The sequence below is a fragment of the Engystomops pustulosus genome, chromosome 6, assembly GCF_040894005.1.
Source record: "Engystomops pustulosus chromosome 6, aEngPut4.maternal, whole genome shotgun sequence".
Taxonomy (NCBI): domain Eukaryota; kingdom Metazoa; phylum Chordata; class Amphibia; order Anura; family Leptodactylidae; genus Engystomops; species Engystomops pustulosus.
Genome location: NC_092416.1, coordinates 184,562,840 through 184,579,510, shown reverse-complemented (window position 1 = coordinate 184,579,510; position 16,671 = coordinate 184,562,840). Strand labels below are relative to the sequence as shown.

The 16,671-nt window shown below is 41.7% G+C and overlaps 1 protein-coding gene and 1 long non-coding RNA gene across 4 annotated transcripts in view; both read left to right on the top strand.

Annotated features, from left to right (window-relative positions):
• Window positions 1–16,671, top strand: part of LOC140065391 (uncharacterized) — a 59,617-nt gene that overhangs the window by 22,601 nt on the left and 20,345 nt on the right. Inside the window, exons 3-5 of one of the 3 annotated variants that reach the window (XM_072112999.1) lie at window positions 1,902–1,999; window positions 3,099–3,201; window positions 3,423–4,697. In XM_072112999.1, the coding sequence (XP_071969100.1) occupies window positions 1,902–1,999; window positions 3,099–3,201; window positions 3,423–4,697 (1,476 nt within the window). Of the gene's footprint in view, window positions 1–1,901; window positions 2,000–3,098; window positions 3,202–3,422; window positions 4,698–8,091; window positions 8,515–16,671 lie in introns of those variants that run through there. The other 2 variants (XM_072112997.1, XM_072112996.1) reach the window with 2 other exon arrangements.
• Window positions 25–1,632, top strand: LOC140065440 (uncharacterized). The gene is made up of 3 exons (XR_011847903.1): window positions 25–169; window positions 1,207–1,305; window positions 1,432–1,632. It is a non-coding gene; the product is annotated as an uncharacterized lncRNA (long non-coding RNA).

The window sequence follows — 16,671 nt, the reverse complement described above, 5'->3', positions numbered from 1 at the left end:
CGCACACATAGGGATGATCACATGACTATGACATCATCACAGGTCCTATAGCTTCTCTACCCTCGAAGCTGGAAGCCTCCTTTACATAGGGATGATCACATGACTATGACACCATCACAGATCCTTTCCCCCTCTCACGTATATCTGGAGCACAGCTCTGCAGGCGGAGGTATGTATGTAGTCACCAGTGTCGTCTGTCAGGGTTACCGGGCAAATTTTTCAGTGACCCCTCACTTCTATCTATCTGGTAAAATGATTACAGTAATTGTATTACTGTACGTTATTGTGATAAGATACAATACTATAGAACAGTGATGGCGAACCTTTTGGAGACAGAGTGCCCAAACTACAACCAAAATCCACTTATTTTCCAGTGAAGTGCCAACATGGCATTTTAAGCAGTAACTTATTGCTACCTGTTCTTTCACATCTTTCAATTGTATCGCCCCCCCCTGCGGCAACCAATACAGTTGAAAGAAGGAGAGCAAATTCAAACTCTAGTTGAAGCTTCTCTCCAGGGTCTCTCTGTAGAGGAAAAATGGTTGGTCCAGCAGGAGGACCTCCAAAGATGTTTCAGTTCTGTCAACACCTTCTCCCTTTTCCTGAAGTTCCTAACAGCCAATGAAGTGTTGCTTTAAAATAGCGCTGAGAGCAGCATCTCTGAAGTTGCCTGGGACTTGGTGGATTTGGTCCCAGTTGGTGATGGTCTGAGTGCCCACAGAAATGGCTCCGAGTGCCACCACTGCTTTAGAACCTTATTGATCCCCTGGGGGGAAATAGTTTTGTGGCAGTTGTTACACACAGGACAGACGTAATGTTACAGTTACATACATACACTACGAGAGAAGCGTTCTTACATGCTGCTAGTTCCTTAGTTACAAACAAACGTTTACAGGACAATGCAGGTCAACGAGACCACATTACATGACATAAGGTGAAACAATTACAGTACGAAATACAATAGTGACAGTAACAAGTGGACACAATCTCAACAGACGTGCATAAGGGGTACTACAGAAGGGGTGCCGGTGCGGCGCTAACAGTGATTGGGGTAAATCAGTGGTGTCCTGCTGCTGCTATTGGTTTGGCAGAGGAGACATTGCCCGTAGCTTCACTTTTGCCAAGTACCGGCGCTTAAGCTGAGCCATGGTACAGTGTTCCTCCTGATTTGCAATAAGGCTCTGGTTCTGATTATTTTTATTTCAGAAAAATTTCCTCACTGGCCCGTCAACGATGGACAGAGTCAAGATGTCAGAGAGAATAATAAACCTCACCCTAGAGATTCTTTTCTATATTACTGGAGAGGTGAGAGATTGTGATGATGTCACATGACATCATTATCTATGGGAATAACAGATGATAGGACTGGAGAGGTGAGAGATTCTGGAAATGTATGGAGGGAGATTTATCAATGTGTCTCTCCATAACCAGGATTACACAGTAGTGAAGAAGACCTCTAGTGGGCGCTGTCAGGCCCCTGTGTATGAAGGACAGGGGAGAACCCTGAGCCCAATCCCGGCTCCTCCACCTCACCCCCTGATACATGATGACATCAATGAGCAGAAGATCCTAGAAGTCACCCACAAGATGTTGGAGCTGCTGACTGGAGAGGTGACACTGCTGGGAATGCTGGGACATTATACAGTAACGCTATGAAGGGATCTGGGTGATGACGGGATCATTGTGTGTGTCAGGTTCCTATAAGGTGTCAGGATGTGGCTGTCTATTTCTCCATGGAGGAGTGGGAGTATTTAGAAGGACACAAAGATGTGTACAAGGACGTCATGATGGAGGACCACCAGCCCCTCACATCAGCAGGTAATAGACAGGACTAAATCCACACGTCCTTTCATTATGTGTATGGAAAGAAGGAATTCAGTCTCTGGATGTGTTTCCTACAGGTAGATGCAATAAGAGAACATCACCGAAGAGATGTCCCAGTCCTCTTCTTCTACCACAGGATTGTTCAGAGGAGAAATATGTCCCACAGGATCAACAGGTAGATGGCGATGAGACTCCATGACATATTCTCTAATCTGTGGAAGTTTATTAAATTGTCTTATTGTAAAATCCCCTGGCCATATATAGTCTCTATGTGCTGGACTCCAGTTATACTTTTTGCTTTTTCTGAAACAGTAAAAAAATAAAATTTTTTTGTTAGACTCATTTCACACTACCGTTCCTTCTTTCCGTTCCTTCCCTCCTCCGAAAAAGCTCTCCTCGTTTCTGATTCCCGTCCGACGGCCGAGCGCGTTCCTGTCCTCTAGGCGCATAAGCGCCGGCTTCAGAAGATTTGGTGCTGGCCCTTTTCAGGGCGTCGCCCAGCATTCCCTGCTGGATCTTCGTGCTATATGCTTTGGAGAAAGCTTTGTCCTGTGCCTAGTGCTTGTGATTGGATTCCCCGTGTTGACCCCGGACCTGTTCCTGTTTACGCTCCTCCGCTGCCTACCCTGACTTCCTGCTCCGTCTCTGACCCTGACCCTTTGTCCCTGTCTTGACCTCCTGTCTGTCCTTGATCACGAACTTGCTGCTGACTTTGTACCTCGTCCTTGGCTGCCACTGCGGACAAGTTGCACCTGTAGACCACTTTGCGGTGGGCTCTGGTGAAAATCGGGTGCCACTTAGATTCCAGTCCCAGGTGTCGGCTTGTGTCACTGTCCGCGGTGGTCAAGGGGGTCCACTACCCCTAAAGCCTGACAATCCGTGTGTTTTTTTTAACAGAAAAATTGACGGAGGCTGCAGTACTTTTCCGCCACTTGAAAATAAATGCATGAATAACGGATCCATGACAAAACTGACCATGACGGATGACATAAAATTTATATTGATGACAATGGGATTTTTAGCTGATACGTTCCTCCAATAAATCTCCATTTTTTACTTTTTTAACAGAGCGAAGGAACTGTAATGAGAATTTAGTCTTAGTGGGAAAGCTGGAGATTGTTCTCAATATGTTGGATTTATGGTGGAGACCTGTAGCTATGTGTCTCAGATAACTTCTCCTGTCCTCCTGTAGTTATAAATTACTGATCTTTCCTTATTGTCTAAATCCTCCTCCGTGACTTCTCCATTGTCTTCTTACAATATTTTTTTCTCAGTTTGTGTATCAGGATGAAGATATAAAGAACATTACTGTCCCAGAGACATATGTGAGGGGCGATGAGCGATGTAAGGAGGAGATTCCTACAGGTAACTGCCCAGGTGAGTAGTAACCACTAGATAAAGCAGAGACGAGTGATAACACAATACAGAACATGGAGACATAGACTGGAAGAAAAGCTGGAAGGTGGGAGCTATGAGGGTCAGGAATACTGCTCACCAGGACCTCGGAGGAGGAGACTGAGATGTTACATCAGTAATAATACAGAACCTTATGGTAAGTAGGAAAGAGTTTTCTCACAGCCAATGTTCATTTTTTGCAGATGACTGTACCAAGAGCTCAGAGGAACACATGATATCAGAATCTGAAGCAGAGGAACCTTATATGACAGAAGATACATCCGAAGAGCAGGACAACATCCCAGATGAATCCTCAGACCTTCACAGGACCAATCCATCGCCTGATCCTATTAAATTGGTTCCATCTACAGAATCATCAGGAACTGGAAAGAACGTTATGATAAGTTTAGATTATGGTAATCATATTAGCGTTCCTGTGTCTCAGAGAAGTTCTACAGAGGAACTGCAATTTATATCTTCAGAATGTGGGAAAAGTTATACAGCGAAAGCAAATCTTGTTAGACATCAAAGTATTCACACGGGGGAGAAGCCATTTTCATGTTCAGAATGTGGAAAAGATTTTAACCAGAAATCAGTTCTTGTTAGACATCAGAAAACTCACACAGGAGAGAAGCCATATTCATGTACAGAATGTGGGAAATGTTTTCTAGCCATTAGATATCTTGTTAGCCATCAGAGAACTCACACAGGTGAGAAGCCATTTTCATGTTCTGAATGTGGAAAATGTTTTTCAAGCTTCCAAAATCTTGTTAGACATCAAAGAACACACACAGGAGAGAAGCCATTTTCATGTTCGGAATGTGGAAAAGGTTTTAACCAGAAATCAGATCTTGCAAGACATTGGAGAATTCACACAGGGGAGAAGACGTTTACTTGTTTAGAATGTGGGAAATGTTTTCTAGCCATTAGATATCTTGTTAAACATCAGAAAATTCACACAAAGCCATTTTCATGTTCTGAATGTGTAAAATGTTTTTCAAGCATCGATAATCTTGTTAGACATCAAAGAACTCACACAGGAGAGAAGCCATTTTCATGTCCTGAATGTGGAAAAGGTTTTAGCCAGAAATCAGATCTTGAAAGACATCGGAGAATTCACACAGGGGAAAAGCCATTTCCATGCTCAGAATGTGAGAAATGTTTTCTAACCATTAGAAGTCTTGTTAGACATCAGAGAATTCACACAGGGGAGAAGCCATTTTCATGTTCTGAATGTGGAAAATGTTTTCCAGGGATCAGAAATCTTGTTAGACATCAAAGAGCTCACACAGGTGAGAAGCCATTTTCATGTTCAGAATGTGGGAAATGTTTTTCAGGTGCAGAAAATCTTGTTAGACATCAGAGAAGTCACACGGGGGAGAAGCCGTTTTCATGTTCAGAATGTGGAAAAAGTTTTACCCAGAAATCAGATCTTGATCGACATCTGAGAACTCACACAGGGGAGAAGCCATTTTCATGTTTAGATTGCGGGAGATGTTTTTCTCGGAAATCAAGTCTTGTTTACCATCAGACGTTCACACACAGTGGTAAAGCCGAATCCGTGTAATAAATCGGGGGGGAAGTGGGGGGGGGGAGTTGTTTTGGCCACAGACCACAGATGTCACTGCCCCATCTTTAAAGAAATTATGATGATGAAACAGACAGCTTGGTCTCTCTTTATAGTAGCTGAAGAAATCAGAAATAAATAACTTCATTATACACCTAAACACTAGGGATGGACTTGGCCCTGATAGTGTTTTCTGATGTAGTGCTGAGGCATCTCAGGATTGATAGCAAACATGAGAGTACATGGAGCACTTCTCCTGTAGTCTGAGGTTGATAGAATAATGAGAAGTCCAACTTGAAATCCAACAGCTTAAAGGAAATCTACCACCAGGATGAAGGTTTGTAAACCAAGCACACTGACATACTGGTGTGCGCCCCCTCTGGCAGGATCTGCTCTTCTTTTAGTTTCCTATGGCCTTGTTTTTATGAATAAAAAGTCTTTAAAAATTATGCAAATGAGCCTGAGGGGCACCATGCTCCATTAGCACCTATGGAACCTAGAGCCCCTTAGGCTCATTTGCATAATTTTGAAATCCTTTTTTTTTTTAAACAGGGCATGAGAAGCTAATAGAAGAGCAGATCGTGCCAGAGGGGAAACACAACAGTATGTCAGTGTGCTTGGTTTACAAACCTTCATCCTGGGGGTAGATGTCCTTTAAAGAGCACTATTAGGCTGTCATAGAGAACCTATCATCTGCCACCCAAGCACTAGAACTTCTGGATTATATTGGCAGATCAGTAACAAAGTCCAGAGGGACCTTTTTTTAAAAAAATTTTGACCCCAAGATTTTTCTGCCTTTTGGAAGCGCAAACAACAATATTCCTCATACACATGTCCCTGGGGTAAGCTGGATACTGAGACGACATACAAGACCGGTCTATGATATGTTTCGGCTTGTACAATTGGTCTGTAGTTTTTTTTTTAAATAATTTAAAATCTTTATTGAAATATTATGGAAACGAGACCAGGATATATGCTTAACCCCTTCAGGACGCAGCTATATTATAGCTTAAAGTTTAACTGTCATTCTGAGCAAAAAAATAAATAAAAAAAACCATAATTCTGCCCCAAGTGTCCCTGTGAATCGTTCCTCCCAGGATTTTGCCAATAAGCCGCCATTTAGTAGCTTTTATTCTCCATGGCAACCATGCAGGTCTACAAAAATACACATTCAGTAAGATTGAGGGGCGGAGCCTGTCTCCTGACCAATGAGCAGCTTGAGCATGGACACACCCACTGATACTGAACCAGTGTACACAGGGGCCGTCTGCAGATTATGGTAATGAGGCTGCTGCGGTAACTAATACATTTCCCCAATGTCGTTACTACACACATCTATATACAGATATTTCTATAAAATTATCTAGTTTCTAGTGGTATGAGATAAATATAATAACAAAGATATTAGACATATCCTAACTCATATTAAATAATCTTTCTATCTATCTATCTCCTATCTATCTATCTATCTCCTATCTCCTATCTATCTATCTATCTATCTATCTATCTATCTCCTATCTATCTATCTATCTATCTATCTATCTCCTATCTATCATCTATCTATCTCTCTCATATCTATCTATCTATCTCCTATCTATCTATCTCATATCTATCTATCTCATATCTATCTATCTCCTATCTATCTATCTATCTATCTCATATCTATCAATCTCCTATCTATCTATCTCCTATCTATCTATCTCCTATCTATCTCCTATCTATCTATATCTATCTCCTATCTATCTATCTATCTCCTATCTATCTATCTATCTATCTATCTATCTATCTATCTATCTATCTATCTCCTATCTATCTATCTCCTATCTATCTATCTCCTATCTATCTATCTATCTATCTATCTATCTATCTATCTATCTCCTATCTATCTATCTATCTATCTATCTATCTATCCATCTCCTATCTATCTATCTATCTATCTATCTCTCTATCTATCTACTATCCATCTCCTATCTATCTATCTATCTATCTATCTATCTATCTATCTCCTATCTATCTATCTATCTATCTATCTATCTATCTATCTCCTATCTATCTAGCACAGCTAGCGGTGGTTGCAGAAGCCGGTGATCCCTTGGCCAGGGTCTCCAATATAGGTTCAGTGAAGAGGCAGCACTCCTTGTAGTAGTGAAAGGGGAGAAGCTTTATTCCATAAAAAGCGACGTTTTGGTGTACTGTTACACCTTTATCAAGCAGGATAAAGGTGTAACAGTACACCGAAACGTTGCTTTTTATGGAATAAAGCTTCTCCCCTTTCACTACTACAAGGAGTGCTGCCTCTTCACTGAACCTATCTATCTATCTATCTATCTATCTCCTATCTATCTATATATCTCTCTATCTATCTATCTCCTATCTATCTATCTATCTATCTCCTATCTATCTATCTATCTATCTATCTCCTATCTATCTATCTATCTATCTATCTCCTATCTATCTCCTATCTATCTATCTATCTATCTATCTCCTATCTATCTATCTATCTATCTATCTATCTATCTATCTATCTATCTATCTATCTATCTGTCTCATATCTATCTATCTCCTATCTATCTATCTATCTATCTGTCTCATATCTATCTATCTATCTATCTATCTATCTCCTATCTATCTATCTATCTCCTATCTATATATCTATCTATCTATCTATCTATCTATCTATCTATCTATCTCCTATCTATCTATATATCTCTCTATCTATCTATCTATCTATCTATCTATCTCCTATCTATCTATCTATCTATCTCCTATCTATCTATCTATCTATCTATCTCCTATCTATCTATCTATCTATCTATCTCCTATCTATCTATCTATCTATCTATCTATCTTTTTATCTATCTATCTCCTATCTCCTATCTCTCTCTCATATCTATCTATCTCCTATCTATCTATCTCCTATCTATCTATCTATCTATCTTTTTATCTATCTATCTATCTATCTCCTATCTATCTATCTATCTCCTATCTCTCTCATATCTATCTATCTATAGATATTAGATAGATAGATAGATAGATATGAGAGAGATAGATAGATGATAGATAGATAGGAGATAGATATTAGATAGATAGATGATAGGTAGATAGATAGAAAGATAGATAGGAGATGGATAGATAGATAGGAGAGAGATAGATAGGAGATAGATAGATAGATGGATGGATAGATGGATAGATAGATATGAGATAGATAGAGAGATATATAGATAGATAGGAGATAGATAGATATGAGATAGATAGATAGATAGATAGATAGGAGATGGATAGATAGATAGATAGATAGGAGATAGATAGATAGATAGATAGATAGACACATCTCTATACACTGTATATGTATATATCACACCAGGCACTATTTCTGACTGGATTGGTTGTGTGTATAGTGAGCTGGACAATGGTGCTGGTTAGAAATTAGTTTATGTGTCATTTGTGTAATGATTTAGTGTGGACAAGTCTCCTGGCAGCACAGGAGTGATCTCACCTGGATGGTGTGTGGTCAGACAGGAGCAGGACTTGTGCTGGAGAATCTGAGGTGAATCTCTGACAGGATTTCTATCAGTGCATGCAATGTGCAGAGCGGGGGAGAGGGGGCGGGGCTAATATGTAAATGATCACTACGGAGAGAGCATAGCAACAGCCATCTGAGGGACTGCTGAGAGAGGCTGATACCAGGGAGAAAACTGCTTCATACAGGTGCAAAGAGCAAGATTCGGGTCACCAATGCAATTGCAAAAAGGCTTTAACCCCTTAAGGACGCAGCCATTTTACAGCTTAAGGGTGAAGACACACATGGCGTTTTTAGGCCGTTTTTGGGCTGTTTTTAGTTAGTACGTTTTCAGATCGTTAAAAACGCATCCGTTTTTAAAAACGCATGCGTTTTTTGAAAACACCCACGTTTTTGTCCGTTTTTCCAAAATTGCGCAATGAAAACGGATTTTTAAAAAACGGATGCGTTTTTTAACGCATGCATTGTTAACGATCTGAAAACGCACTTAGTAAAAACGGCCAAAAAACGGCCCAAAAACGCCATGTGTGTCTTCACCCTAAGGCTCAGTCCCATTTTTTGGATTCTGACCTGCGTCTCTTTATATGGTAATAACTTTTGAATACTGTTACTTATCAAAGCGATTCTGAGACTGTTTTTTCCCCACATGTTGTACTTCATTTTAGTGGTAAATTTTGGCTGATAAGTTTTGCGTTTCTTTACAAAAAAAAGAAAAAAATGATGAATTTTTTGAAAAATTTGCCATTTTCGAAATTCAAAATCACCGCGTTTTCAGGCAGATCGATTTACCACCTAAATAACTTGCAGAATAACATTTCCCATTTGTCTACTTTACATTTTCATCATTTTTGAAATGTCTGGATAATTTATTTTGACGTTGCGCGGCTTACAAATCGAATAGTGATTTTCCGGATTTTCAGAATTGACTATTTTGGGGATAAATACTGTTTGAAATCAAATTTTACATATTTAGCAACAAAACCCCCTATATAACCAACCCATTATCAAATCTGCACCCCTCAAACTATCAGAAACAGCATTTACAAAGATTGTTAACCCCTTGAGATCTTCATAGTAATTGAATCAAAATGGCGGTGAAATTTATAATGGTCAAATTTTGTCGGTTATACGTTCATTTAGCCCTAAAATTTACACATTTCCAAAAGATAAAAAGAGAAAACTCACCATAAAATTTGTTCTACAATTTCTCCTGAGTACAAAGACCCCCCACATGTGGACATTACTTGTGTTATGGGGGCACAGCGAGGCGCAGAAGGGAAGGAGCACCCTGCAGCTGCCAGGATTTTAGTTTTCTGGTTGCCCCCTTTTGAAGGCTATAAAATCTTCGCTTTTCCGTTATTTGGGCCATGTGATGCCATTTTTTTTGCGCGATGAGATGCTTTTTCCAGTGTTACCATTTTGGGGTTGGTATCACCTATTGTTGAAAATTTAGGAACTTTTTTTGAGGTCATGAGTAGAAAAGCATCAATTCTGTACTGGATTTTTTACTTTTTTTTTTTTTCCGTGTTTACCGTATAGCCTAATAATAATATTATCTTTATTCTATGGGTCGTACGATTACGGGGACCAGACATGAATATTTTTTCTTATGTTTTACTAAATTTGCCAAATAAAACCCTAATGTGGGGAAAAAGCTATCATTTTTGCATCACCGTCTTCCAAGTGGCAGAACGTTTTTGGCTACTGAGCTGGTTGATGGCTTGTTTTTTGCGGGCACTGCCTTCAGGCTTCTCTGGGGTCCCAATCGGACCCCAGAGGTGCCATAGCGGCGATGGCCCCCCCCCCGAAAACGGCGCGGGGGGGGGGGCGATCGTGGGGTAAAGACCCCCGGAAGGCAGGTTAAATGCCGCGGTCGGGTTGACCGCGGAATATAACGGGTTAAACGCCCGCGATCGGAGCCCACTCCGACCGGGGATGTCAGCGGTAGATTACCGCTGAAATCCCGCGACCCCCGATGCCGGTTTGGCTCCTGTGCAGAGCTGAACCGGCATCGTCTCTGCGCAGTAGCTGTACTGCGCTGAGCGCTATTAGCGGGACTCAGCGCAGTACAGCTACGGCACAGAGCGCTAAGGGGTTAAATTCCAAGTCCTACAACATATAAAAAGTTTTTTGAAATGATGGTTACTCTTTAAGGCTCAGCGCCATTTTTTGTATTCTGACTTGCGTCGCTTTATATGCTTATAACTTTTGGACACTGTTACTTATCAAAGTGATTCTGAGATTTGGATGATAAGTTTTGCGTTTATTTAAAAAAGAAAAGAAAAATGTTGAATTTTTTAAAAATTTGCCATTTTCAGAATTCGAAATCATCACGTTTTCAGGCAGAGAGATTTACCACTTAAATTAGTTGCTGAATAACATTTTCCATTTGTCTACTTTACATTTTCAAAATTTTTGAAATGTCTGGATAATTTATTTTGACGTCGCGCGGTTTACAAATCTAATAGCGATTTTCCGTATTTTCAGAATTGACTATTATGGGGGATAATTACTGTTGTTGATGAAATTTCAAATATTTAACATCAAACTCCCCCCTATATAACCAACCCATTTCATATCTGCACCCCTCAAACTATCAGGAACGGCTTTTAGGAAGATTGTTAACCCCTTGAGATCTTCATACTAAAAAAATCAAAATGGAGGTGAAATTTAGAATGGTCAAATGTTGCCGGTTATACGTTCAACCCTAAAATGTACACATTTCCAAAAGATAAAAAGAGAAAACTCATTGTACAATTTGTTATGCGATCTCTCCCGAGTACAGAGACCCCCCGCATGTGGCCGTTACTTGTTTTATGGGGGCACAGCGAGGCGCAGAAGGGAAGGAGCGCCCTGCAGCTGTATCTTAGGGAGGTTGTGCTTGCTGACGTCCTCGTCCGTTACCGCCCCTCCCTGATTTCCTCTCAATTGGGGGCGTCTCGGTTTCCTAGAGTGTGGGCAGTCACTTCAGTAATGTCTCTCCTCCCCACAGTTGAAACTGATGATCCTGGTCTCTGTTCCCCCTGGTTTTCTGTAACAGTTTTGTCGGTTCCTCTGTATGCCAGTCTGGCAGAGAAGTTTGTAGTCCATTAACCCTAGAATGCATGACCATGAAAATCTACACTTTTACATACCTGGGGCCTTTTAGGCCCGTGTGCAAATAACATGGAATAACTCAAATAAAAATACTTTTCAAACTTTATTTGAAAAATGCAAGGTAAGGATGCATTCCTACTAGCGCTGGTGTCTGCCAGGAGGGGATCTGTAATGGATCTGACCTCCTGGTGTCCCCAGCTAAGGCTGGTAGAATCCGGGCATGCCGGCAGCCTTAACTGGAGTTACCAAGAGATCATATCCATTACGGATCACCTCCTGGCAGACACCAGCGCTAGTGAGAATGCATCCTAAGATGTGAATAATTCAAAACATTTTGTGCAAAAAAACCCCAAAGTAACTGAATGGGCTTAAAACGGCCAATATACTCATTCGATATAACTCTTTATAATAATGTTTTTTTGTATAAAAGTTTTTTTTTATATAAAAGTTGCAGTAAACATGCTGCAGGAATATCCCTTTTTAAAGTTTCCTTTTCGAATTTACTAATGACCGCAAAATCTGTCACATGTTATCTGTTCGGGAGAATGATCCTTGCAGACATTTTGTCCACAAGTGGTACAGACACGCTCCGATTTCCTGTCCTTCTTTGCTGGACAAATGTAACATTGTTTTCTTATTTTATCTCTCGGCTCTGGATGTTCCTGAAAACGTATACCACATCTGATCATAGCTTACAGAAAATCTCTCTTTTGGACAAGAATTGTGGAATTCCTACAGTTCCTTGAGCAACTATTACAATATTATGTGATGGGGTGCACCCAAGAACCCTAGGAGTACTGTCCCAAAAAACATTTGTTTTGGATGTTCTGGTTGTACGTTCTGCTGGATCCATTTCTTCTTCATCATCTGAAGAATCACTCAATGATGAAGTAGAGACATTAGCTGGTAGCATGTACTCTTCATCAGACAAAGAAAGTTCACTATTTTCATCACTATCAAAAATGATTGCTTTGATTTCTTGGTCAGTCAAACCCCTGGATGTAGACTGTGCCATTGTAACCTTAGACGTCAGTAAACTATCATGAAAAAAAATGATTACAATAAGGGTTGTAGACTCTTTGTTAATGTCTGTGCAGCCCCCTCCTCTCACCTTCAGCAGGTCACCACTTTCTTTTAGATGAAGTGGAAATCTTTGGATTTTTGGAGCTCAGAGTTATTTTTTCAAGAAACAAGAAAACTGACTCCTTCCTCCTTCCTGTTCAGGAACTATGATGATGTCAGAGACGCATGACATCATGAGGTAGCCTCCTTCCCAAGATCACATGACCATGTAGTTAGGCACAATCCACACTCTGCGCAGCAACAGCAGAGTCATAAAGACTAAGGCTACATTCACACGACTGTATGGGGGGCGTATATACGTCCGATATACGTCCCCCATAGATGGCAATGGGCGCACAGCGCCCTACGGGAGCGGTACACACGCGCGACACAGTACCGCTACGTACCCGGGAAAAAGATAGGACATGTCCTATCTTTTCCCGTAATACGGCGCCGTGCGCCATGTATCCCTATGGAGAGGGGCGGGGGTCAAAGTTTTGCCCAGCAACAGAAAAGACAAAAAGACTTAGGATTACATGTAAACCTAGTACGGGCCTAAAAGGCCCAGGTATGTAAATATGGGGTATTCACAAAAAAGAGTTATTATACCGAAATGCCTGTAAACATAAAAATATATGAAGAACTGGAAATGACTAACAACTATATAACTGAGGAATACCTAGAGTTTCAGAATTCTACCTAAAGTAATCTTGCAGTAAAAAGAAAACAACTAACAGGGCGGGCCTGCGAGGCCCCAGGTATGCATTCTAGGGTTAACAAAATAGCTGGCAAAGTGAGGGAAACACATGTTACCCAAAGTCTCCGAATCTTGCCAGTTATTCTTAGGGAAAGCGTTGGTCAAATGGGAAACAAAAGTTATAGACTCTGTCATAGGGTGACATTAGGTGGCATAACCTGGGTGCACTGCATTCCAATCCAAAACACCCCAGATTCAGAGCCCCCCCATCTCCCTTTTTAAAGTACAGGAGATGCTGAAACACATGGAATGTTTCTATAATCGTCAAAATCAAATAAGTTTTAACTGCACCATAAGCAAAACAAACAACAAAACTTCCCACTCCAAGAATTCTCTCAACAGAAGTTATTATATACCAGACTGTGCACTGTGCTGCAGGTGATGGATACACCCGGTGCAATGTGCTGCAGGCGATGGATACGGTCGGTGCAATGTGCTGCAGGCGATGGATACACCCGGTGCAATGTGCTGCAGGCGATGGATACACCCGGTGCAATGTGCTGCAGGTGATGGATACTGGTCTGGTCTGGATCCTTTTTCCTTTGTTTTAGGAAGGAAAATGCATAAAATCTCTTTTTCGTAAAGGGCTATTCCTCCCATGAAGACATGTTTCTTATATGTACTCAGGATAACAAAATAACACATCCTCTAATTCACATTCACAAAAATGCAGAATTTCACAGACATAATTCCAACATGTCTCTATCAGTCCTGCTGTAGACAATTTTAGTTGCCCCTTGACACAACCCTGTAACTTCTGACTTAGGGTTGGGCCGCCATCTAGGATTTGTATTTGCAGCATGGAGATCAGATTTCAGTCTGTCTCTGCTAAATGTCTGTAACCACGCTCCCTGCACGGAGCTCAGAGACACTCACATCCTGCCAGGAGATCGTGAGGAGAGAGAGAGGCTGCAAACTACAAGCTACGAGGAGATAAGTGATCAGGGGGAAGGGGGGAGCAGGCATAGACCTGTGAGATGTAGCGGGGCTCACAGTGTAACATTGTAAAAGTCTGTCAGCCTATGTGTAATTGGCACCATGCATCTCTGATGGGTCTTATCTCGATCTCTGTTTCAGTGTCTTAATACAGAAGCCAGATCAAAGTGTATATATACCTGTACCCTGATAATGTAGCCACATTGTCCCCCCACAGAACTAGATGGATAATACAGTAACGTGTCTGCTCAGAGAGGCCCCGCCTACTCCCTGGAATATTACAATAACCAGCCTAGAGAGTGATAAAGCTAAAACAGCAATGTAACTGAGCAAAATAGTAAAGTAAGGGGTTAAAATGAGGGCAGTGACTCAGTGTAGAGTCCTCTATCAATGTCTCAGGTGTATAGTTTCTTTGGGGTCAGTAAATCGAGGTGTCGGCATCCATTGTGAAACCCTCAGGTCCCTTTGACAGCATTGTAGTATTTGACATTTTGTGACGGGTAGTGATCAGAGTAAGGTGACTGAAGGGCCAAGGAAAGCATCTCAGATTGTGTCTCACATGAAGGGAAAGATGAATAGACAGAAGATTGACTTGATGTAAGCAGACAGTTTGTTGAGAGTTAGAGTTATGTAGGACTGATGGAAAAGTGCAAACTTGACATAATGGAACATAAGGGCTGGTAGCATTGATGTAAAAAGAAGTAGTAGTGACGTTTTGAAGGTTTTGGATATCTCAGAAAATTCCTTGAGAAACCTGATCAGTTTTTCAGACACTTAGAGCCTCTGGGTTTGATAGATGGACCAGAACAGAGTGACAGAAGTCCAGAAATAATGTTGTTACAAATCTTTCAGAGTTTCCCCTGAAGAAAGAGATGGGTGATAAGGGACATTTCAAAGTTTTTGATGTGGAGAGAATTTGAAGGGATTTTCCCAGGAAAGAAAATTCTCACATCGCAATCCCCTAGTGATGTTAACACAGTAAAGATTAGACTGCCCACAGACTGACTCCCCAAGTCGCTGTCCTTCAGACTGTGGGAAACCCAAATGACAGATACTATGACAATGACAACAGAATGGGGTAAATTTACTTGCCTGGTCCTGTTGCGATCCCCACTGTGCGTTGTCCGACGGCGATTCACTATTTTCCTTCATGTGCCGCTTCCCCGCTGAAGTCCACCGGAGTTCACCTTCTTCTTCCTGGTGCATGTAAGTGCTTCATCTTGCGTCACATTTTTCGTTTTTAAATTCCACTGTTTGTCCGAATCAGTCGGTTTGTCCGACGGCAAGCCCCCCGATTTGTGTCGCATGCAAGCCAGCGCCGGTGCGTCACAATCCGATCGCGTGCACCAAAAACCCGGGGCAATTCGGCGTTAACAGGAAATATTCGGGAAACCCGATAGAACCGTGGTCCGCGGACCCTTAGTGAATGTGCCCCAATATCTCCCACTTTAGCACTGCAGACGTCTGGACATCTAAGGATTACTTCCTTCTTCCCATCTCACAGCTTCAGCTAACATCATAGACTGTCTGACTGTCCTTCACTGTTCAATCACGTTACAAGTGGTTCCGCCGTAGAGCTATGAAGGTTGTATGAAGAGGGCTCACGGACTGAGTCCTCTTCATACAGAGATGGGCTTTGCTGCATATTGCAGCAAAGACCCATCGCTATCACCTGCGGTCGGTGCTTGCGGGTGTTAACCTTTTCTCTGCCGCCACATGGGCGCCGCCATCTTTCTTCAGATTGTCGCACCCCCGAACATCATTGGGGGGCAGCGATCAGTTGTAATGACATCCTCGGGTCTTCATTAGACCCGAGGCTGCATGGTTACTGCAGATTCGTTACAATGAGCTCATTGCAATGAATCATATGCCAAAACGCCATATACTACAATGCAGGAGTATTGCAGTATGTGGTAGGAATGATCTGACCATCTAGGGCAGGGGTCAGGAACCTTTTTGGCTGAGAGAGCCATGAACAACACATTTTAAAATGCCCCGCATTAGATAGGTAGTCCCATATAGGTCTGCAATCTAGGTCTCGGATCGCAGGCACACCCGTGCCCCTCTCTGTGGCAGCGCCCCTTTCCGAGCTCACTTAACTCACCACTTGCCGGCTCCCGTCCTGGCTGGCCAGAGCACGCCAGCACTCGCAGATTTAAAGGGTCAGTGCACCACTGATTGGTGCTGCCCACTTCTCGTTTTCCCCGTGATCAAACGGTTGTACAGTCCTAAAAATGATAGCAATGAAAACGTCCGAAGTATGAAAAAGTTATTGGCGCCAGAAGATGACAAAATCCCCCCCCAAAATTTTTTAAAGGAGTTTTTAATTTTTGTAAATGTATGAAAACATTATAATGTCTATACAAATACGGTATCCCCATAATTGTACCAACCCAAAGAATAAAGTAGACATGTAATTTGGGGTGCACAGTGAAAGCCGTAAAATCCAAGCCTACAAAAAACCAGCGTAAATTTGTTTTTTCACCATTTTCACAGCATTTGGAATTTTTTTCC